The 23,746-nt window shown below is 46.5% G+C and overlaps 1 protein-coding gene across 2 annotated transcripts in view; it reads left to right on the top strand.

Moving 5' to 3' along the window:
* The window catches only part of ROR1 (receptor tyrosine kinase like orphan receptor 1), a 181,170-nt gene that overhangs the window by 112,027 nt on the left and 45,397 nt on the right, over positions 1-23,746 (top strand). For both annotated transcript variants that reach the window (XM_065673143.1, XM_065673142.1), the window contains exons 2-3: positions 8,728-8,799; positions 23,210-23,497. In XM_065673143.1, the coding sequence (XP_065529215.1) occupies positions 8,728-8,799; positions 23,210-23,497 (360 nt within the window). The remainder of the gene's footprint in view (positions 1-8,727; positions 8,800-23,209; positions 23,498-23,746) is intronic.

Here is a 23,746-nt window from a genome sequence, read left to right as displayed (position 1 = left end):
TCCAACCCCTGCCATGGGCAGGGACCCCTTCCACTGGAGCAGCTTGCTCCAAGCCCCTGTGTCCAACCTGGCCTTGAGCACTGCCAGGGATGGGGCAGCCACAGCTTCTCTGGGCACCCTGTGCCAGCGCCTCAGCACCCTCACAGGGAAGAGCTTCTGCCTAAGAGCTCAGCTCAGTCTCCCCTCGGGCAGGTTCAAGCCATTCCCCTTGACCCTGGAGACATCCAAGGCCAGGCTGATCTAGTTGAAGATGCCCCTCATGGTGGCAGGGGGTTTGGACTGGGTGAGCTTTGAAGGGACCTTTCAACCCAAACTGTTTTATGATTCTATGACTAGCTAAGACCTGCCTTTATAAGCAAGAAAACGATGTGTTCTTCCACTAGCATACTGCCACTTTCATTCCAGTTATCCTTCCAGTATCAATTTCCAATTGAGCAAAGACAAATAATTCTTCCTCGGAAAATGCAGCCATCCCATGGGTTTGGGCAGTGCAGGATCATGCCTGGTCCATCCAAGCAGTGACATTCCCAGGCACACGAGCAGGGCATTTTCTGCACTAGGTTCACCGTGCGCCCGCAGCTCCTGACTGGAGGTTCCCATGTGGTTGATATACGTTGAAGTGCTGTTGTAGCCACGTTTCTCCAGTTCTTAAGCACAAAGACTCGACTGTGAGCTCTGAAATGCTGGCCTTTAGCCAACTGGCCCTTTCTTTTCTCCATTCCCTGTCATTAAAGCTGTGGCTTGCTCCAGGGTGCAGTGTTTTGCTCTTCTTAAGTGGAACTGTTAACGACCCAATTTAGAGCCATGTAAAGTGCACCCAGATTCCACAGTGACTTCTAAATCCATGTAACAGTAATGATAATCTGTAATTAATAGCTGCAATCAAAAGGAATTGTAGTGCAGTAATTAGAAATTTAGGATTAAAGTATTAGCATATAAAAAAGGCCTCTTAAAAACCACTTCTTCCAAGGGATGGCTTCGATCCCGGGGAAGAAAACAGTTTTTAACTGATATGATCTTAGCTGAAGACGAAGTTACTACAGGGCTTGTAGTCAGCCCTGACTTGTGTAGGGCATTGGAGCCTTTACATTGCTAGTGCACGTAAAGGTATTTTAAGAGTTTGCAGCTCTTCAGTGCGTAGCATACAGATGATTTTCTGATGATATTGGCTGTTGATATTGCAGAACCAGTGTTAAGAATGATGTATTTGAAAATAGGCTTTAATCTCCCCACTAGGCCTTTTTGGGTGGGTGTTACTGGTGTCTTCTAAGTACAGGAAATCCCAGTGACTGCCCACCTTTGAGCCAGAAGGCTTCCTGCTCTATCATAGAATCAGAGAATCCCACACTGGTTTGTGTTGGAAGGGACCTTAAAGCTCATCCAGCTCCAACCCCTGCCACAGGCAGGGACCCCTTCCACTGGAGCAGCTTGCTCCAAGCCCCTGCATCCAACCTGGCCTTGAGCACTGCCAGGGATGGGGCAGCCACAGCTTCTCTGGGCACCCTGTGCCAGCGCCTCAGCACCCTCACAGGGAAGAGCTTCTGCCTAAGAGCTCAGCTCAGTCTCCCCTCGGGCAGGTTCAAGCCATTCCCCTTGGCCTGTCCCTACAGGCCCCTGTCCAAAGCCCCTCTCCAGCTTTCCTGGAGCCGCTTTAGGCACTGGAGCTGCTCTCAGGTCTCCCCTTCAGGAGCCTTCTCTTCTCCAGGCTGCCCCAGCCCAGCTCTCTCAGCCTGTGTCCTCATGGAAAAGAGCAGATCTGCAAGACAAGGTAAGGCAGAGGTGTCAGGTGCATACAATGCTCTTGGCTTCCTGCCCTGTAATCAGAAATAGGGCACTGGGATTCTTTCTGGTGATGCATCATAACCAGGCTAATCCTTCAGTTTATCTCCAGCCCTCGGGAGCTGGAGGTGTTCCGAAAGACACCCAGGCGGAGAGGTTACTCGTTGCGTACGTGCTGATGAAAGTGCCAGTAGCAGTGATGAGATGCTCTGATAGATGGTTCTGGGCTGTGGGATAAATGAAGTTCCTAACAATTTCCAGTCCTGTGTAAATGAAATCATCCTGCTGCACGTCTGCCTTCTGAAGCTGAAAATTAATGTCTTTTATCTCAGAGCTTAAATTGTTCACTGGTGTTGAAAATTTCCCTATCTAATGGCAATGATTAACCTACCCCAGGCTATCAGTAATGATGTAGGACAGATAAATAACAGAAAGATGTGCTTGGGAGTGTTACAGTTGAAGTGCACGAACAGAATTAATCATCTGAATGCTGTTAGCATCATCCAGTATCATCTCAGCCCCTAACTGAGAGCTCCAATGGGTCCTCCTCCAGCAGAACGTGTGTTTTCTGACACTGTGATGACAACAGTTGTGAACTCTGCAGGTATCATCTGGTAAACTCTTATCTCTCAGATCTGCCTGTACAAGGGTTTGGCAGAACAAGCTTTGCCTTTGCCTTTTTAGCCATAGAGTAACCAGGTGGAGTAAAGCTAACTAGCTCATCTGAAGCATTTGAAGGAGAAATGCCATTGTGCAGCATTTTACCTTGCTTACCAAGTAGATCTTTAGTTAAGGCCTGTTCTCTGGCAGGTTTTTTTGTATATAATTTGTAGGCTCCTCTTTGAAAGTATTTAAAATGGCAGTACAAAGAGCAGCAGCTTCACCTGAACAGGGAAGGCTGAGTTTCTTGGCCGAAGTGTGTTTCTAACATGGACTGTTTGCTGCAGACTGTATATATGGTAACTTTTACAACATCATCATGTAATGTAATCACTACATTCATCACTAATCAGTGGAGGCTTTGTTGCTGAGTAATGGTATTGCATACCATTAGAGGCAGTAAATTGTCCTTAGGAGACACCTACCTTCTGTGAAGAGCAGAAATGCTTTCAGCAACTTCCCTTCTTCATAGAATCACTGAATCCCAGACTGGTTTGGGTCAGAAGGGACCTTAAAGCTCATCCACTTCCAACCCCTGCCATGGGCAGGGACACCTTCCACTAGACCAGGTTGCCCTAAACCCTGTCCAGCCTGGCCTGGTCTTTGTGCAGTTTTGCCTCATTCAGATGGTTCCTACCTCCTTTTGAAACACAAGAGTTGTATCATGCAGACATGTCCACTGACACACAGAGATCCTGATGTCAGGAAAATAAAATCCTTTCATACATTGAAGATACAAGCAAAATTTGAGCTATATATTATGGAAATTTCAGGATGGTGCCAATTATTAAACAGACAAGAAAATGAGTGTATAATAGGTCGTATCCATTACTGTCTGCAGAAAGTATGTCTAGATTTCCTTCAGCACCTCCGGGGTGGGCTGTGGATAGGCTGGAAACTGGCTGATTGCAAAACGTAGTATCTTGGGAGATCAGATGAGAACGCGTGGGGAACTTACAAAGGAGCAGTGAAACTGAGAACACAAAAGGCAAAAAAGGGAAGATGGGGGAGATAGAACTGAGAAGAAAAACAGCCATGAGGCATATCTGTGGGAAGATCCTGGAAGAGATCAGTCAGGTAGGAACCAGACAGAGGGAAAGATGAAGCGTCGGTCTGGAATGTGCAGAAAAGCACAAAGTACTGAGCACTTAGTATAATTAGATTTTGCTCTAAGTCTCTATAACTTTATCTGTGATTCCTGTTTTCCTAATGTTAGATCCAAGTACAATAGCTGAGGAGTCTATTTTATGGAGATTTTTATTCACTTCTTTAAGAGGTGTTGATGTTTCTAGTAGATTTGATACTATAAAACATTAATTGGTGATTTGGCCAAAGTAGTTGTGCCCAAATCCCCTGTTAAGTTATCCTGTGTTGACCCTCCTGGCAGCGTGGGATAACTCCCCATTGGTGTCTGGAGTATTGTCTTGCCCCATCTTGTTTCTAGTGTCTCATGAAATTGGGGTTTTATCGCTTCCTTAGGCAAATTCCTTCCTAGGATAACAGATCTCACTTGGAGTAAGCTTTCTATGCAGCTTCAGAGAGTCACAAATGGAACAGTCTTTTTTTATTTAGTTTAAACATTCATTTTTGCATAGTTTATCTTAATACTCTGATTCCTAACTCATTGGTTATGCTAAATATCTCCTTGCTCTTTTTGCTGTTCCGGGTATTCTGCAGTGAGATCTGAGCTGTGTATGTTGCAGTCGTGTTTATATTTGTGTGAGAAAAAACAACTTCCACTTATATATATAATAATAGAATTATGGTGTAGGCTGCCCTGCTGTTGGGATATAACGTAAGGCAGAGGATACCCCTTAAGAAGACACTTTGAATGTTTTGTTTGGCCTCGAGCAACCTGCTCAAGTGGAAGGGGTCCCTGCCCGTGGCAGGGGGTTGGAACTGGATGAGCTTTAAGCTCCCTTCCAACCTAATCCATTCTAGGATTCTATACCTTCCACCTTAAAAAGCTATGTTCTGCAAGACCTGGGGTTTTTCTCAATGCACCTGAGAAGAAAGCCTGCTCCAGGCCATGCTTCTGCTGGATGTCTCTGTTCTCTTGCTTAGCAGCTCTGCAGACCTCATGCGTTGCTCACAGGGCTTTGCAAGCAGAACATCCACATTCACAGACTGATTATGCTCTCTGCTTTGTTTCTATATAGCAGATTTATCCCCCATTAAAATCTTCAATCACTTCTGGGTTTGGTGTCATCTTAGTCATCTGCGTCCTTCCTGGTCTGATTTATATTCTCTTTACTTTGCCTTACAAATGCATTACCCAGAGATATTAATTAGCCTGGGCACAGGGCCTGTATGTTCTTCTTGGTTCACTGGCCAAGGGATGAAGCTGCTCCATCCTTTTGGTGGATCTGTAACGGTGACAGGACAAACACGGGAGCACTGAGTGATGGTTGGTGCTGGTGAGAAAATGAGCCGTAGTGTGAGCCTGTGATAAGAACTAGCTCTGTAGCTTTTCTTTAGGGGCAGAGTTTTGTAAGCCTGATTGAAGTTTATTTAATCACAGAGGCTTTAAAAGGAGCGACTTGTGTGAAAGTCACTCTACGCTTAGGCAATATGGTGATAGAGGCAGGTATTAGCCAACTTCTCTGTGGGGAGCGTATTTGAATACACTTTACTTGGCTCTTCACAAGGGTTCTAATTGTGATTTCTCATTAAGACCAACATCTCTTAATGGTGATGGAGATTTGAACAGATACTTATCTTTCCAGTATTCAGGGTAAGATTCATCACTCATCTGGAATGATTTCATCCATAAAATAAACCTTAATGGGATAATGGTTCTTTCTGCTGATCCCATTTCTCAGGTTGACTTCTTTTCAAAACAAATCCTATTGTTCAGATAGGGAAAGTGGGGCTTAAGAGGGAATTTTTAACATTCAAGGATTAATTTTTCCACTCCTCATCTCGAACCCAGTTGCAATATTAAGCAGATTTCTTTCTTTTTTGATGGTGACAGCAAATAGGCAAGCCTGTTTCAGTGCCCCAAGTGCAAGTTGCTGGGTGTAAATCCCGTATATGGGATTTCCAGAATAATCGGAACAATTGATCAGCGGGAGTTCGAAGATCAGGTCAGTGAGTGAAGGGAGTGGATTGGCCATTGGTGAGTGGAGTGATGGATGCTGAGCACTGCTCCCGGGCGGAATTGCTGTAGGTAGGTGCATTGCATTTGGTGTGACCTTCTTGGTGCTCCAGCTCTTTGGCCCACTAGCACATGGTGTGTCCCCAAAGGGAAGAAGAGTCCAGCTCATTCCCAGTCTGGTTTTTGAACTGTTTTCTTCCTGGAGGCAGTTACGAGCAAGGTGGTTCCAGGGGAGGAACGAGTTTGGTCAGATGAGGCTTTGATCCTTGTCCCATCCATGACTCACCTGTCATGGGCTGCCTGGGAGCTCACCTTCCAGCGGAGCATGCTTTGTGCTTGACCTGAAGGTTCTAACATGGTTTTTCCAAGGAGAGATATCACTGCTCTCGCTTCCACGCACGGCAATCCCAACTCATCGCAGCTGGAAATGAAATTCATGCATGTATCTTGGACTTCTTTCTAGGATGCTTTTGTTCCCTGCATTAACTTTGATTTGGTGGTATGTTCCCATGCTGTGTAGCTGCTCTGCGTGTTCCTTTCAATCACATAAAATGCTTGCTCAGGGCACAGTGGTGCCTTGCTCTGAAATCAGAGCTTTAATTCAGGAATATCAGAACTTTACCAATTTTCAGACTGAAGAACTGTCTCACAAACAGCCAAGTGTGTTCTTCTAATGTGGTTTCTTCTGTAGATCAGGTGGTGGATGTCTGCTCTGTGAGATTCACGGTCACGTTCTCAAAGACTGTTCAAGAAAACATTATTATGGACACTCTGGTGTTTTAAATAGCAAAATACTGTATGTGGTCACAGCGGTTTCATTACTTTTTCTTTCATTTTGGTCAATGTATGTTAGATGTTTGCAGAGTACGGTTCTCTTGTGGGCTCTTAATATAAGTGTATTTCCAAGTGGACGGAAGTAATGTTACCTGCAGAAAATGCATTGTCAAATGCAAAACTTGAATGTGTGAGGAGTTGCAATGACAGAACCCATTGCTCATGGGTTTGAGCAGTGCCCTGTGGACATGAGAGATGCCCTGTTTGGTTTCAGTGGGAGGAATGAAAGGCAACAGCACCTCAGATCTGTGTCTCAGAGGAGATTTATCACAGGCCTATAGGAACTGCCCGATTTTATTGGGTATCAGAGAATGTTTTGGGCTGAAAAGGACCCTAAAACTCCTCCAGCTCCAACCCCTGCCACGGGCAGGGACCCCTTCCACTGGAGCAGCTTGCTCCAAGCCCCTGTGTCCAACCTGGCCTTGAGCACTGCCAGGGATGGGGCAGCCACAGCTTCTCTGGGCACCCTGTGCCAGCGCCTCAGCACCCTCACAGGGAAGAGCTTCTGCCTAAGAGCTCAGCTCAGGATCTGTCCCCATTAGTGTGTTTCTGCCCTGTGCAGGCCCAGGGCTGTGCTGGTAGGTGAGTTATAATGCCTTTAGCTGTGGTGTTTACATTGGAAATACTTGACAGAGTCTTAAGTAAGCACTGCTACCAGGTGGGCTTTTAAGAAAGGCGGTATTTATAACAAGTGTAGTGGCTGTATCTTTGCTGAACTGCTTCATGCATTTGTGTGACTCGGTGTTTACCATTTTCTTGTGATTTTTTAGTGAAATAGAATAGTTGCCAACTGGTCAAATAAAAGCAGAACATCTCTGCATATCCATGCACTGCACGGTTTTATGAGTGAAATCGCTTTGTAGTTAAAAGCTGTCTGGGAACAAGCTGAAGGAACGGTGTCAAAATAAAATCAGTGCACTTCAAAACAGTCCTGTTCTCATCTGCGATCCTGCTGATGCTCAACATAGAACAATAGAATGGTTTGGGTTGGAAAGGACCTTAAAGCTCATCCAGTTCCAGCCCCCTGCACAGGTCCTTGTTCCAAGCCCCTCTCCAGGTTTCCTGCAGCCCCTTTAGGCACTGGAGCTGCTCTTAGGTCTCCCCTTCAGGAGCCTTCTCTTGTCCAGGCTGCCCCAGCCCAGCTCTCTCAGCCTGGCTCCAGAGCAGAGCTGCTCCAGCCCTCGCAGCAGCTCTGGGGCCTCGCTGTGCACCTATGGGACCGAGTGTGATCACCCAGCACGGGGGATCCAGCCAGGCTGTAGATTTGCATTGCAGGATGTTAACTTGTAGTGAGGTTTTTCAGCATCTCAGTCTGGGAGGTGATACATTGAGCACTGCTTGGGTTTAGTTCAAGCTCAGTCTCCTGTCCCACGCTCAGTGTTGGAGCACTCCTTTCCAGCATTGCTCTCCTCCTTTTCGCAGTCAGGTTTCCTGGGACTGGGTGGATACAGGGAATTAGGAGGTGCACTGTGTTTCTGTGCCATGGAATGTGTGTGCACACCCCTTCTTCACACTGTCAGTCACTAAAGCTCATTTATGTGTGTATTAATCCCTGGGGTTGACTCAGAGAGGACCTGCTCCAGCAGCAATCCTTCCCAGGTGCCTGAAGAGTCTCATAAGGTGCATGTGGGTCAGCAGTAACAGGGGGACAGTAATTCCCCTCCTGCAGTTACACACCAGAGTCCTCATATGGGTGTTTGATGAAATCACGGTTTTACCATGACCTATAGCCAAGCCTGGATGTGTGCTGGCAGTTCTGACACCATCCTCCATACAACTTACTCTGTGTGTTAAAAACCAGGTAGAAATACAAGTAAAGACTAAAGTCACCATTCGGCTTTATCAAGAAGAGGAATGTGTATCAATGAGGAAATGCTTCAGATCAGTCTTCCCAGGCTGTGTTTGCCTGAGTTGTAAGAGGACTTTTCTTACAAGTAGCCCTGTTAATGTCAGTGTCTTCTTGTGCACATGGGTTTGCAGGATTAAAATGGCTTGTAAATGTTAATAGATAACACGATCAGCAGCCTCATCACTGCAGTCATTCCACCTCCATAAAACCCAGGGGGAGATTTTAAGGTGGGCCAAATGCATCCCCAAGATGGGTTGTTTAATTAACACAAGGCCTCACAGGGAACAGCGCTGCAAAAACCAACCCCAGCGCTGGCCCAGTGCCTGTCTCCACTTCACTGGTTCTGCCGCCCAGATGTCTGCCGACACAGCATCGAGTGCATTTCAGAGCTGCTGTTCTTCGGATGTCTTTTACTCTGACAGCAGCTTTATCCCTTTACTCTCCTGACGATACAGAATCAATGTATTAACAGCATCTTTATTTTTCTCTCTCTATTTTTCCCTTCCAGGAGCAAATTCATCGGTTGTTGCTGATTTTATGCCCACATCCTCATGGAACATCTCCAGTGAATTAGATAAAGGTAAGTGGACATTAAAAATATATAGAAAGATGTGAAATCACATTTAAAAATCTCAGTTCTTCCTCTTGACTTGGCCAAGTCAGGAAGCAAAGGGTGCATTTAAGAGAAACCTTGTTTCCCTTGTGATCGTTTGACATTGAGTTACACGTGGTTCTGTGATTCCTGGAGGAAGCTCAGCTCGTTTCTTGTACCAGTAAAGTGTTCCACATGGTAAAAATACTTCAAGATGTGAGTTCTCTTGGTTTATGAACTGCCTGACATTTTGTCTGCTGGATCTCAGGATCTGAACTCAGAATTAACAAGCATCAGGCAGGCAGTTTGCCTCAATGGGGTTTATTATGAGATTTGGAAGCTTGAAATTGGGGAGGGGGGGACAGGGAATACGTTTGCAGGTGGTAATTATGTGTGATTTGGAGCTGTCCAAAGGGCATGTATTGTAAGACAAAGGGATGCATTTCTCATTCCCCTTCATTTCATAAACTGGGCACCACCAATTATTTAAGCCAAGTTGCTCAGCTTCCTCTAGCCCTTGCTGCCAGGCAGTGGCCTGCAGCTCAGGAGCCAATCTGGTCTTTAAAATGCTTCTAATGTAACATTTACAGTGGAGGATGTTGTTAGCCACACCAAGTGTGCAATTTGTCAACCACTCTTTTTGCTTGCTTATAACTTGGCCAGGCATTAGCTATTCATTTAGACTGAAATTTCCCATCATGGAGTCATGCCACAGATGGCTTTTCCAACTGTTTTGTCTGTGTTTCGATAATGTTTTTTATGAACATGTGTTCAGGATGGTTTATGTTTACACATAAATATGTTTTCTGTGCTGGAGGAAGAGAATATGCAGTTCTGAGGGAGTACTTTAAGCAAGGTTGACTCTTCCATATCTGCCTTCCTACCAGGGAAGGAGCGGGGCTTCCTGGTGATCCAGAACACACTGGAGAAGATGAAAGTCGAAGGGTTCGTGCTTGCTGGTGGGAAAGGGAGAAAAACACAGTCACTAAGCAGAGAACTCCCAATTCACAGCACATTGCTGAAAGGAGGCATTGACAGAATGGGTGTCTTATCCTGCTGCAGTGATTGATCCAGGTGTCCATGGCTGGGCTGCAGGTCTGGGCTGTGCTCAGGTAACATCCCAAAGCTGTGGAGAAGTGAGGAGTGAGTAAGTGGCATAGAAAATGCAAGTTAAAGCCACAAAGCCAGTCAAAAGTTAGGAAGTGCCAGAGGGAAGGCAATCGAACAGTCTTAATTCAGTCCTCTTACGATATCCTTGTCAGGTAACCTTTCCTAACCTACAGGGTAGATTGTTCTCTAGGAGATTGTTCTCACAGGAGAAGACAGGGCCACACTTTGCTGAAGGGGTGGAAACACTTTATTGCACATGCTCATCAGTGATATATTCTTTGTTCTCCACTGTGAGCCCAAGGGTTCAATTCGTAAATCACCCAAAATTGGTAGATTGCTATGTATTGTACAGCAGGCTGTGTGCCTCCAACCAAAACCTCGATGCAGGGGAAGGTGCATAAAAGATGTTGAACATACTGTAATTTTGCAGTGAATTGTATCTGATCTGTGTTGAAAAGTAGCCCCCAGTAGCTTCCGCGGTGTTATTACTAATGGGAGGTTTTGTGTAGACTGGTTTCTTGTGACCAGAGTGGTTTTTAACCCATATTTTGGTTAAACTTTCTCTAAGCTGGTAGTTCAAATTCTCTTTCAGTAGCGTGTGCCCCAAGTGGCCACATTCCAAAACCTTTCTTTGTACAGTTACGGAATTTTAGAGAAACTTGAAGAAGAAAGAGGAAGATCAAAAGTAATGTCAAAAGGCAAAAAACATATGAATGGTGGTGGGGACATGGCCAGAGAAGCAGGAGTTGGGTGTTTTAGCAGCTTCATAATGGATATATTGAATAAGAGAGAGAGAAATGCCCCATCCCTACAAGGGCCTGTAGGGACAGGCCAAGGGGAATGGCTTGAACCTGCCCGAGGGGAGACTGAGCTGAGCTCTTAGGCAGAAGCTCTTCCCTGTGAGGGTGCTGAGGCGCTGGCACAGGGTGCCCAGAGAAGCTGTGGCTGCCCCATCCCTGGCAGTGCTCAAGGCCAGGTTGGACACAGGGGCTTGGAGCAAGCTGCTCCAGTGGAAGGGGTCCCTGCCTGTGGCAGGGGTTGGAGCTGGATGAGCTTTAAGGTCCCTTCCAGCACAAACCAGTCTGGGATTCTGTGATAGATGTAGTTGGTGAACAAAGCAAGGTCCAGGGGGGCAGCAGGGACTGCCTGCCTCTCTTGCTGTTTGCTTTCTACAAAATGCTTGCTCTGCTGGGTTGTATCAGCCAGGGATCACCACCCTGGCTCCATCATAAAGCAGCAGCTCCGGAGCTAGCAGAGGCAAAGCCTGGAGTGACTGCCACCATCCTGGGTGTTGAGTCATCTTACTGCTCAAAGCAAGGCTCACACTTTCTGTGCCAGTGCTGAGCCTGTGTCAGTAATGAACCCATTTTCCACCTTGCTTCCATGGCACCTGTTCCTAAGCTATATTGTCAGAAACAGGTAAAATCCTTTCCCGCTTCTAATCCACCTGGTATGCTGCAATTACCACTCGCTGGGCTGAATCCTGCATTCCTGGGGGATTACCAGCCCCTTTGCTAGACCTGATTAGCATTTAGACTGCTGTAAGCTTACACACCTAAACACGGATTTACATAGGTGATTAAAATGCATTTGCTGCCCAAAAAGCTTAGTCAGAGGGGCGGGTTCTCCCCGTGTGCCTACAAACAAAGCGAGGAGCACAGGTTTTGTCTTGTCTAAGGGAGAAGCAGGGGCTTTAATGTGGGAGCTGCTGGTTCTGCTTTGATTCTACTTTGATTCCCTCGGTTGCATGAAGCCCAGTGCACAGCAGCACATGCTGACTCAGTTGGTTGAAACCTCAGAGGGGAGAATTAGACATGCTCTTAGTTTCCATTTCTTTTGCAAAGAAGCACCTCAAGATACCAACGTCTCTGCTGCACTCAGCCATGAGGTCACGCAGGAGTCCCAGTAAGCCTCATTTTCAGGCCTGTTAAGTTCACCACATGAAAGTGGTTTCCAGCCACGTTTCCCAATTAAATGGCTGTCTGCTTTAAGTGGCTCTACCTGCTGCCATTTGGAAATGAGCATCTCTTCCTCCCACATCCCTCCTGTGTTTGGGAAGGAGGAACAAGCTCGTAGTCTCACTAAACAGTGCCCTGCCTTTTGGAACCATGACTTAATGTGGTGCTTTCCCTTTGCTCGGTGAGTTCTGCTGTGATTATCTTACAACTGAGCCTTATTCAGGTTTCCATGTCTATGAAATAAGCTAAATTGACAGCATTAAACAGTTGCCTGTTTATTCTTTTTAACAGGAAATGAATTTAAAAGAGACGCAGCCACCCGTGAAGAGCTGTTGAAAGCAGCGATTGATGGGAGGGAGGAGGTGGTTTCTCACCAAAACCTTAAAACAACAAACAAACTGGGCATAAAAAATATCAAATAATCGCTTTTAAAGCAGGGGAAATGTGGCCATGAGCGTTTCTGTCTTTCCCGACGGGTAAATCATGGTGTGCAGAGGGAATGCCACGAGGGAAAAGAGAAATGAAAGTGTGATTAAATGAGTATTTAATTGTGTAAGGAGAAATAAGTGAACTTCAGGGGGAAGAAAAGGGGTCTGGCCATAGGAAAGGCCCATCTCAGTGGCAGGATGTCTGTCAGCCCCAAGCTGCTGGCTGAGATGTCCCTTGGGATGGGGAGCCTGCAGCTGCCTGGCATGTGGGAGATGTCCAGTGGGGACCGTAGCTCATCACTGTCCCCTTCTATGGGGGTTCCTATAGGAGGGAGCAAGACAAGCAGCCACGAGCATAGTATAATCTTCCCATTGTATTTTAATCTTCTTCCCATTGCTGAAGGCACTCTGGTCTCTCATTTCTCCATGTCTGTACATTGCTTCCCCTCTCCCCTTGTGCTACAGGACAAGCTCATGCTCCATCTCTTTGAGAAAGCTTCCGATTTGCCATGAGCTCTTTTCCCTGATCCCTATTTAAAAAGGTGCAGAGCCCTTCATTCAGCTGCTTCTCTTCTACAAACACAACTGTGGAAGGGTTGGCTTTTCCTTCCGTCAGATGTCGGTTTATTTACAAAGAAATAGATAGGTCTGAATTTCAATGAGAGCCCATTTACATCTGTTACAGTAGAGGAATTGTTTGAGATCTCTTCATCCTTAGGCAAAGATAATATTGGAGTCTTTGCCAAGAAAGAGTCAGCTTTGAAATACTGTTTTCTTTTAACTGTAAGTAGGATTCAACCTCAGTGGATGTTCACTCTACAGGGCTGATAAGAGAATGATGCTGTCGCTGTGGCTTCCCCTGATCAGGTCCTCCTGGTACCCCTATGCCCATCTTCATCCTCCTTAGGAGTGCATTTCGTCGTAGCAGCTCCCTGCCCATGCACAAGGATGTGTCCTGGCCATGGCTGATCCAGAGCTGAGGACAGCATTGAACTGGAATCCCAGACTGGTTTGGGTTGGAAGGGACCTAAAAGCTTCAGTTCCAACCCCCCTGCCAGGGGCAGGGACACCTTCCACTAGAGCACCTTGCCCCAGTCCCCTGTGTCCAACCTGGCCTTCAGCCACTGGGAGCTGCTCTCAGGTCTCCCCTTCAGGAGCCTTCTCTTCTCCAGGCTGCCCCAGCCCAGCTCTCTCAGCCTGGCTCCAGAGCAGAGCTGCTCCAGCCCTTGCAGCATCTCCATGGCCTCCTCTGAACTCATTCCAACAGCTCCATGTCCCTCCTCTCAGTGTTACCTCATTGCTGGTACCTCCTCCTTCTCTTCACTTGGTCCTTCATGTTCCAAAGAAAACCTTTAGTGGGAGTTTTTGCAGGTACTGCCTATTTTCCTTTCCTTGTCATGGCCTATCTGCTTTGGCAAACAAGTATTAAACATTAGAATGACTCAGGGCTTGGGAAGCATTTTCATTTCCAGACATCCACAATCCCAAGCCCAGACTTTGGGCTCCCCACCCCTCACAGCCTCTCTGTGTATCACAGACCTTGCCGTCACTGCTGTGGCAGCACTTAACCAGTCTCATGGTGTTCCAGGTTTTCTATGCAAAGCAAACATTCTCTGGAGAGCTTGGCAACAAGAGTCAGGATTTTACAAAATGCACCCAAATCGCTCAGTGGTTTCAATATTAAGCCTTAAGTATTCAAAGGCATATCAACACAAGGATCATCTGTAGCAAGCATCCCTCCCCTGGGCGTCCAGAGCTGAAAATAACTATGGAAGGCCAAAACAGGGGGTGAGGGAGCTGCAGCATCCACTCCACCGCCCTGTGTTTGGCACTGCCTGTCGTTAGCTTCTTGGAGATCCTTGTGCAGGCAGAACATTCCCTGGTAGGGTGGGCTGGACACGGAGGAGGCCATGGAGCACAAGGGGGGCTGCAGAACGTGGTGGTGGGTACAGCTGTGATGGACCTTTTGGGTCTGGGAGCTTCTTGAGGGGAGAAGCAAGCCTTGCCATCCTGAGTGATGAATCCAGACTAAAGCTGTCACCTTGGCAAGTGTTTCCAGGCAGGGAAGTGACCTGGCTATGAGCTGTTGTAGGGAAAACCTTCCTGCTGTCCCAGGGAGAGTTTGACTCTTGGGCAAGCTGCATCTTAAGAAACGTGAACAAACCCAAACATGGGGAAACCCAGGTGCATCGAGGCCTTCTGCCCGTGGCCCCAGTTCATTAGAGACTTCCAGATCCTCTTTAGACTTGATGTGAATTTGATACATGTGGTGAAAGGGGAAGAATTACAGCTTTCACATCCATGCACCATTTACCTTTCTATTTTCCTTCATTATCTGGGGGATATTCAGTAAATCAAGGTCCCCCAATGGGGCTCAGGGTTCTCATTCGATTTGGGGGGTCCCGTTAGTAGCGAGACCGTAAATTACAGCGACTTTGTTTGAACATTTGTGTAGGCACAGTACATTAGCTCCTTTTGTTTGCTTTTCCATTGAGGGAGCGTGCGTTCTTCTTGGAGAGTTTGTGTTGCTTCAATGTCTCGTTTATAAATAACACAGGGTGTGAAATTCGGAGGTCACGGAACGCAGCCTGGAAAAGAAACCACCCTGGGTAACGTCGGGCCTTCATGGCAAAAATCTGCCACAAGATGCTCCACTTACAGTGGATTTTTGTATAAGCTCAGTGTGTGCAGTGAATATCTGAGCATTCTACATAAGGTAACTCTCTAACAACCTTTTCCTGGCTCATCCAGCTATCTTTGCTTATTTGAAAGATTGATAGATCAGAGGGTCAAGGGACGTGTTTTATTGTAAGTTTCTGTTCCAAATTTCCTGACATTTTTGGTTCTGAAAAAAATAATAGACCTTTCAAAGGCACAGAAAGGGCTAATAAGAACCAGATCCTAAAGTGATGCTATGTCAAAATGTCAAAAATAACAGCTTTTCTTTGACTCTACAGCATTAATCTTAAGGCACATACCTTTCCATACACCCTTCCTTTAATAGCTTGAGGTTTTGTACGTGGCTCTTTACTGCAGAGCAGCTTCTAAAGTGACAACAAAATCCCTTGATGGTTTTCAGTAGTTGGGTTTATGGCTGGATGTGGACGTTTGTTTGCCTATTCCAAATCACTTCTTTTTTTGTGTGATAAAGTTTAGAGGCTTCCTACTTGTGCTATAAAACTGGCTCCTCAGTAAAGAAAAGCTTCATTTCCCCTTGCCGGATTAGAGCGTTGAAGCCGTCCCGGAGACATCTGTCCTTAAACCTGAAAGTCGACTCGTAAAAGGAGAGGCAGATGTGAACTCTCACAGGCATATTAAGAATATATGTTGGTAGGGAGGGCAGTGAGTTGTCCAGTTCCGATCCAAGGCAGTGGGATTTGGGTGTCCACGCCCAGATAACATTTAGGAAGCCCAAAGGCGTCTGTGCTTCTCTTCCCTTGTGGTCCAGGGCAATCTCTAAGCTTCTGATTATCAGAAAGCAGCAATTAGTTCTGGGAATCTCAAATACAGTGAATGTCACACATGGAGATCTGCAAAGCTGTAAAGCCTCAGGCAGTGGTCAGCCTATTCCAGTTCAGTAAGTTATCCTCAGGCGGAACTAAACGCTCTAGATAGTGTCAGGGAAGAGAAAGCCCAACACACAGCTGCATGTATCCTGAACTGAGTCTTGCACATACACATCACTGAGGAAACTCATTTGAAACGGAGCTGGGCAAGCAAAGGCAGGGGAGTATTTCCTTTTCTCCCAAGACAGTTGACACTGAATATTTCCTCGTGATTGTCTGGACTTCTTTGACTCTGAGATTCCTCATATGGGTTGCCAAATCATGGGTTGAGTGCGGTATCCCTTTCCTCCCACTGTCATTCCTCCACTTTTATTCATTTAAAATAAGTGAAATTCCAGCTGGGAGTCTTCCTTTTGCCCCTTTTAATAACCAGGGTATGTTGATCAGACCCATGGATCAGACCTGCCAGGAGTTGTCTTCCTTTGTGAGTTATGGGCAGATCAAGTAATCAATGGTTAATCCTTTTTCCAGCGGAGAAGTATGTGCTCTGTGTATGGCCACGCTTCAGTCAGAAATCCTGCTGGTTGCTTCTTCAGCTTAAAACTCAAGTTGATTGAGCATATGGAACATCCAGCAAGCCCCAACAGTGCCTTCAGGCTGGGTGGGCTCTGTGTTGTTTCCTTTCTCCAAAGAGATTAATTCCATATAGAAAATGAGGTCAATGTTGGGCTGATATGTGTGGGTAGGGAACAGGTCCAAGTGTATAGGATCCTAGAATGGTTTGAATTGGAAGGAAACTTAAAGCTCATTCAGCTCCAACCCCTGCCACAGTCAGGGACCCCTTCCACTGGAGCAGCTTGCTCCAAGCCCCTGTGTCCAACCTGGCCTTGAGCACTGCCAGGGATGGGGCAGCCACAGCTTCTCTGGGCACCCTGTGCCAGCGCCTCAGCACCCTCACAAGGAAGAGCTTCTGCCTAAGAGCTCAGCTCAGTCTCCCCTCGGGCAGGTTCAAGCCATTCCCCTTGGCCTGTCCCTACAGGCCCTTGTCCCAAGCCCCTCTCCAGGTTTCCTGCAGCCCCTTTAGGCACTGGAGCTGCTCTCAGGTCTCCCCTTCAGGAGCCTTCTCTTCTCCAGGCTGCCCCAGCCCAGCTCTCTCAGCCTGGCTCCAGAGCAGAGCTGCTCCAGCCCTCGCAGCATCTCTCTGGCCTCCTCTGGACTCATGTAGCATCAGATTGGACTAATCTGATTAATCCAAAGCTCTCAGTGAATGAAAATGCTTCTTTCCAGACTCATACATGAAATTGGACAGACTGTGTCAGCCCCTCTGATATGTCCAGAGGGCTCTTTCCCTTTAGACAAAGAATTAAGCTTAACTCTCCTGTCCAGCAGCTGGAAGCAGTGTGCAGGTTTGCTTGGGAAAGATCTGGAGATGTTCCTTTCCAGAGAAGTGTGTTGTTACATGTCTATAATGGGACGTAACTTGGTGCACTCTGTGGCACCTGGATTAAAGCTGTTTTCAGGCTTGCGATGGTTTGAATGGAGACTTTGATTTTAGCTTTTCCTTGTATATTCCAAAAGATCAGAAGGGCATAAAGAAAAGGATAAACGAAACAACAATTTTTCTCGTAAAATAAGCATTTCAGGGTTTAATCCTGCATCCCCATCGTGCTTTAAACACCGAGTGAAATCAGAAACATACAGCTCACACGGTGTTTGGTGGGGGGGGGAAGGTCTCAAAGTCCTCCTCCTAGCAAAGAGGGTGTTACTGCTGTAAGATGTGTCTTTGGTAATTTAAGATAGAGTAACTGCGTGGTCACAGAGGAGATTAACATTCCTTGGCTGGAGAGGACGAGCTTTTATTTTGAAAGCCACCTGGGTTCCACTTAAAAGCAGTGGAATGAATCCTTCAGGATTTATGACGGCCGGGCAGGCTCCTATTTAACAATGTCAAAGCGGAGCCGTGGAAATACACACACTTCCCTCCTTTGGAGGCACGCAACACGCTACGTTTTGTCCCTGCACAGCTGTTGCTGTTCTGTAACATCAAACCGGCAGAAAGGCTGGCCATGAAGGATACCTAATATTTGGATTTTATATGCAGTGTCTCCAATTTATGCGCTTAGGATCATGAAGATGACTTATGATGTGTTGTGTTTGCATTGGCAACGGCTCAAACCCAGAACTAGATTTCAGGCTTGGCTTTCCAGATATTATCTCAAGTCATTTAAAAGTTCATTATAGGGCACCCGCTAGTGCTGCTATAGTAAAGGGGCTGTCAGCATTTTTCCAGGGTTTATAACTCAGCCATTAGAAGGGAAAAAACCCCTCTGTGGGCTGAAACTTGGCATTCGGGGTCTAGGCCCAGCAGTAAATTGTTTTTACAAATTAAAAGAAAATCAGTTGGACTATTATTAAATTAGAGGTGGGCTGCATTTTATTTAGAACCTTTTTCAGGCTTTTCTCCCATTTCTTCTCTAAATGAAAAGGTTTCCAAAGTGTTTTTATAGAGTGCTGCTCTCAAATACGGACCAGCTTTTGTTCTCGTCTTGAAACCCTGAGATTTCACTTCAAATATAATAAGAGTGCTTCTCCCAGCATAGCACTTTTCACCTTCAAAGTGCTTTATGAGCATTATCTCATTAATGTACATAACAGCCTCCCCATGATGTAAGAGGGGTTATTATCCTGACTTTATAGCTGGAGAGATTGAGCCAAAAGGTTTAAGGCTGTTTTTAAAAGGACTTAGTTGCTCAAATCCCGTGTGAGCTCTCATTGGCTTTTGGGTGTCTGCTTCCCCTTGGCTCTTCTGCAAATCACAACTGAAGTGATTCACCCCAAGACTACTCCGAGCCAGGACTAAAACTCAGACTTTCCAATGGCCAGTGCCACCAGATCAGTTAATTCTCAGGAGCACAGTAATTACTTTGTGTATAAGAACCATAGTGTTTCGAAGGAATTATTCTTTAAGTCAAAGGGAGTCAACTCTGGGCATCTGGGGAGCTCCTTGATGGCTGGGAGGCTGTGAGATGCAATATGGCCTGTTAGGGTGGTGAGGCACTGGAATGGGTTGCCCAGGGAGGCTGTGAGTGCTCCATCCCTGGCGGTGTTCAAGGCCAGGTTGGATGAAGCCTTGTGTGGGATGGTTTAGTGTGCGGTGTCCCTGCCCATGGCAGGGGGGTTGGAACTGGATGATCTTGAGGTCCCTTCCAACCCTAACTATTCCATGATTCTATGGTGACACATGGTGTGCTCTAAGTCTATGGCCATACAACACCATGTCTTCATCATGTGTGCAAGCAGCAGGTCCATCCCATTTCATCAGCCCTGTGTCACCTCCTGCTGAGAGCACAAAAGGAGGATTTACCATCATTTTCCTTGGCCTTTGGTCCCAGAAGGAGATGTTAATGCTGATGGCAATGGGGTGACCTGGACAGAAACCTGGATGCAAGCAGGAACTCTGTCATATGTTCTTTGCATAGTTGCTCTAAAAGGGAGGGGATGGTGGCAGTAGCTTTAGAGATTTGGTGGCTTTTGGTAGGTGAGAGTTAGACACAAGTATTAAAAGTGAAATGAAGCTTCTCTTTGGCCCCTCCACACCGGACAAGACCAGCAATGGATGGCTTTTGTGCATGCCAGGGAAGGGATGCTTGTCATTTTGTATGCCTCAGTAACAGTGCAGGGTGCTTTGGAAGCATTGTGAGACATTCAGCTCATTTTCAACTACGAATGTGTTAGAAACATCCTCTCATGAAGTTTCCAGCTGCTCGAAACCTGCCCTGTTTAAATCTCCTCTCAGATGATCTGCTTGGCCTGATATATGATTTGGATACGAAATGTATGGATTTGAGGGCTCAGCTAAGCTGAGTTCAGGAGATGGACTTCGGTTTAGTGTTTCTGTAGTAGTTCATGGAGGAAGGTGGGGAACATGTAGACGACTCAGAATCATAGAATCATCGAATCATAGAATAGTTAGGGTTGGAAAGGACCTTAAGATCATCCAGTTTCAACCCCCTGCCATGGGCAGGGACACCTCACACTAAACCATCCCAAACAAGGCTTCATCCAACCTGGCCTTGAACACCACCAGGGATGGAGCACTCACAACCTCCCTGGGCAACCCATTCCAGTGCCTCACCACCCTAACAGGAAAGAATTTCCTCCTTAGATCCAGTCTAAACTTCCCCTGTTTAAGTTTTAACCCGTTACCCCTTGTCCTGTCACTACAGTCCCTGATGAAGAGTCCCTCCCCAGCATCCCTATAGGCCCCCTTCAGGTACTGGAAGGCTGCTATGAGGTCTCCACGCAGCCTTCTCTTCTCCAGGCTGAACAGCCCCAACTTCCTCAGCCTGTCTTCATACGGGAGGTGCTCCAGTCCCCTGATCATCCTCGTGGCCTCCTCTGGACTTGTTCCAGCAGTTCCATGTCCTTTTTATGTTGAGGACACCAGAACTGCACACAATGCTCCAGGTGAGGTCTCACAAGAGCAGAGCAGAGGGGCAGGATCAGCTCCTTCTACCTGCTGGTCACACTCCTTTTGATGCAGCCCAGGATACAGTTGGCTTTCTGGGCTGCGAGCGCACACTGCAGCCGGCTCATGTTCATTTTCTCATCGACCAGCACCCCCAAGTCCTTCTCTGCAGGGCTGCTCTGAATCTCTTCTTTGCCCAATCTGTAGCTGTGCCTGGGATTGCTCCAACCCAGGTGTAGGACCTTGCACTTGGCATGGTTGAACTTCATAAGGTTGGCATCAGCCCACCTCACAAGCGTGTCAAGGTCCCTCTGGATGGCATCCCTTCCCTCCAGCGTATCAACCGGACCACACAGCTTGGTGTCATCGGCAAACCTGCTGAGGGCGCACTCAATCCCACTGTCCATGTCAGCGATGAAGATGTTAAACGAGACCGGTCCCAACACCGATCCCTGAAGGACACCACTCGTTACCGGTCTCCAGCCGGACATTGAGCCACTGACCACAACTCTTTGTGTGCGGCCATCGAATGACAGAATGGTTTGTGTTGGAAGGGACCTTAAAAACCATCTAGTTTCAACCCCTAAGAGGCTTCTGATGCCAAGAGGCTGTTTCTGTTTGTACCCTAGAGAAGTGTCACCATGGCTCTTGCTTTACAGCCAGACTTTTTGCCTGACTTACTGTTGCTACCGATACTTTAAATCCTTCTCCAGCCCTTGGAAGCCTACCCTACATCTCTTCTCCTTTATTCACCTCTCTTGTATACCATAGGACCTTTAAAATACTCTCTTTATTGTGGTGTTTGTCATTAAGACTCGGCTGAGGCCAATCTGTTTTCTGGCTGTGTTACACTGTAGATGTCTGAACCAGGCTTTGAAACGTTATCAGGAATTGAGTAAGTGACTGCGGTACAGAAATGTTACATTGGATAATTAAATGTGGTTATCCAGTTCCATGCTATTAGTGTGACTTTATTAAACCCAGATTGTGGAGAGAACCCAAGAACACGTGTGCTGACTTCAATTATGCTGCCCAGGGAGGATATTAAGATAGCAACTCAGAACCAGTTCTAACCTTGCCATGAAGCCTCCAGAAGGGATTCTGGAGAGCTGCAAGGACAGTCTGACACCCCTTGGCCCATCCAGGAGCCATTTGACCCTGTTGTATGTCTTCACCAAGGGCTGGATCTCTGCCCTTTTCACTCCTTACACAGATTTCCTATCTCATGAGGTCCATGGGAGCATAGATAACAGTTGTATTTTGCCCAGTTTCATACCTGTATATTAAATTGCCAATTGACCAGTGAAAAATATATGTGTGGGCAATGCCTTTGTGCTGTTTGTCCTAATGGCTCCTTAGGACCATCCATAGAACAGAGATGCCTTTTCTAAAGTGCTGTGCAAGAGCTTGCATGCTGAACAGATTAAATACAAAGGAAAGAGATATTGATATACACAAAACAATGGAGTATCTGGTAAAGCCATGATTAAAGTAAATAATGAAGGGAAGTGGATTACCTAGGCAAGTAGCTGGCTAAGCTGGTTTTCTACATGCCGCAGACTCTTTTCATGCTTTTAGGCAGGGTTAGTGCTGGGGTTAACAGTAGATGTACCTGAGAATGGTGGAGCATGAGCAGCACAGCACAAGTTTTCTTTACCAATGGGCTTTCCTTGACCTCCCAGTTGGCTCTGAGAGCACAGGAGCAGGGAACAGTCTCTGGATGTCTCATTCTTTGGCCACCCTGCTGAGACAGGCAGCAGGTCCTAATGGGGTTTGGCCACTAATGACCACCTTAGATTTGAACCTGTGACATGGAGATGAAAGTCTATGTATTCCATTTCTTGTCCCAAATCCATCTCACTTGCCGCCTCTGAAGGATTTAATTAAACGCTGAATACAGTTAACTAGAAATAGTCCTTGCCCTGAACAATGCAGAATGAAACAGCACTTGACAGGAGAAGGCAATGCTTACAGATGGATTATAAGAGATTAATTTTGCCAAGTTTTGATTTCACATTCTCTATCTTAACAAAAGAATTCTTGATCTTCTGCTTGCACCTATCATGAGACCTATTTCAGATTGAAGATAAATTTAGCAAGGGAAATACTGAGTGGAAGTAAAGTCTCTGTCAACTAGACATGATCCTTATCTCTCATCTGTGAGGAAGAAGACTAATTGACACTGTACTGTCTACACTGCTCTGTGAATTGATTATAAATGGCTTTGAGATCTTCACTTCTGAATGATTCTTTTCATATATTCCTGTGTTTTATGGGTCCTAACATGAGCGGAGGCAGATCTGTGTAGGCAGAGGCATCAAACTGAGCAGCCAGATTTCTGATACCTGGTTTTCATATTTGTTGGTTAGCAAAAGGGAAGAATAAGAAGGAGAAGCAGTGTTACCTCCTTTTTCTGTGTCAAATGAAGCCAAATAGGATGAGGGTGCTGAGGCGCTGGCACAGGGTGCCTGGAGAAGCTGTGGCTGCCCCATCCCTGGCAGTGTTCAAGGCCAGGTTGGACACAGGGGCTTGGAGCAAGCTGCTCTAGTGGAAGGGGTCCCTGCCCATGGCAGGGGCTGGAACAGAATGAGTTTTAAGGTCCCTTCCAACACAAACCAGTCTGGGATTCTGATATGTTGAAGAAGTAGAGAGAATCCATGGGTGTATGAAGGAAAAGAAGCTTTCAAGAAATGCAGCATTGCTATAGTCCCTGGAAATTCCAAAATTTATTCCTTTTGTTACCATACAAAACTGTATGGGACCTGTTGCCTGCCCTGAAGCGTCAATTAGCAACTGTTATTGCTTTCTGCTAAACCTGATAGCCACTTCCGTTGTTTCCCTTCCAAAGACAAGCAGGAGCTTTCTTTAACATGGCATTTCCTGAGCTGGAGTTCTTTATTCACCTTTATTTTGCCCTTTTATTCACAGACTACTTCTTGACCCTTGATGAACCGATGAACAACATCACCACCACCCTGGGGCAGACCGCAGAGCTGCACTGTAAGGTCTCTGGGAACCCTCCTCCGACGGTGCGTTGGCTGAAGAACGATGCTCCCGTTGTCCAGGAGCCCCGAAGGATCTCCTTCCGTGCCACAAGCTATGGATCTCGCCTGCGGATAAGGAACCTTGACACTACAGATACTGGCTACTTCCAGTGTGTTGCAACCAATGGCAGAAAGACTGTTTCCACAACCGGTGTGCTCTTTGTAAAATTTGGTAAGTTTTGTCTTTTTAAGCTGTTCAAACTTATTAAAACAGCTCTAGAGAAAGGTGGGTTTGTCCACTGGAAATGAGCGCACTGGTTCAGTAGCATCAGCTGGTCTGATTCAGCCTGTTTCTAGGAGCATCTCTGGGGTGGCAATTTATCCTCCCTGATTGCTCTTTGCTGAGCTGCAATGCCTCCGTTGCCTGCTGTAATGGTGGCTTTCACTGTATAAAAGCCTACTGGAAGCAGGACTGAAAGAC

This window comes from Lathamus discolor, chromosome 3 (genome assembly GCF_037157495.1).
Source record: "Lathamus discolor isolate bLatDis1 chromosome 3, bLatDis1.hap1, whole genome shotgun sequence".
NCBI classification, from domain to species: domain Eukaryota; kingdom Metazoa; phylum Chordata; class Aves; order Psittaciformes; family Psittacidae; genus Lathamus; species Lathamus discolor.
The sequence above is the reverse complement of the archived record's forward strand: the minus strand, read 5'-3'. Positions and strand labels throughout refer to the sequence as shown.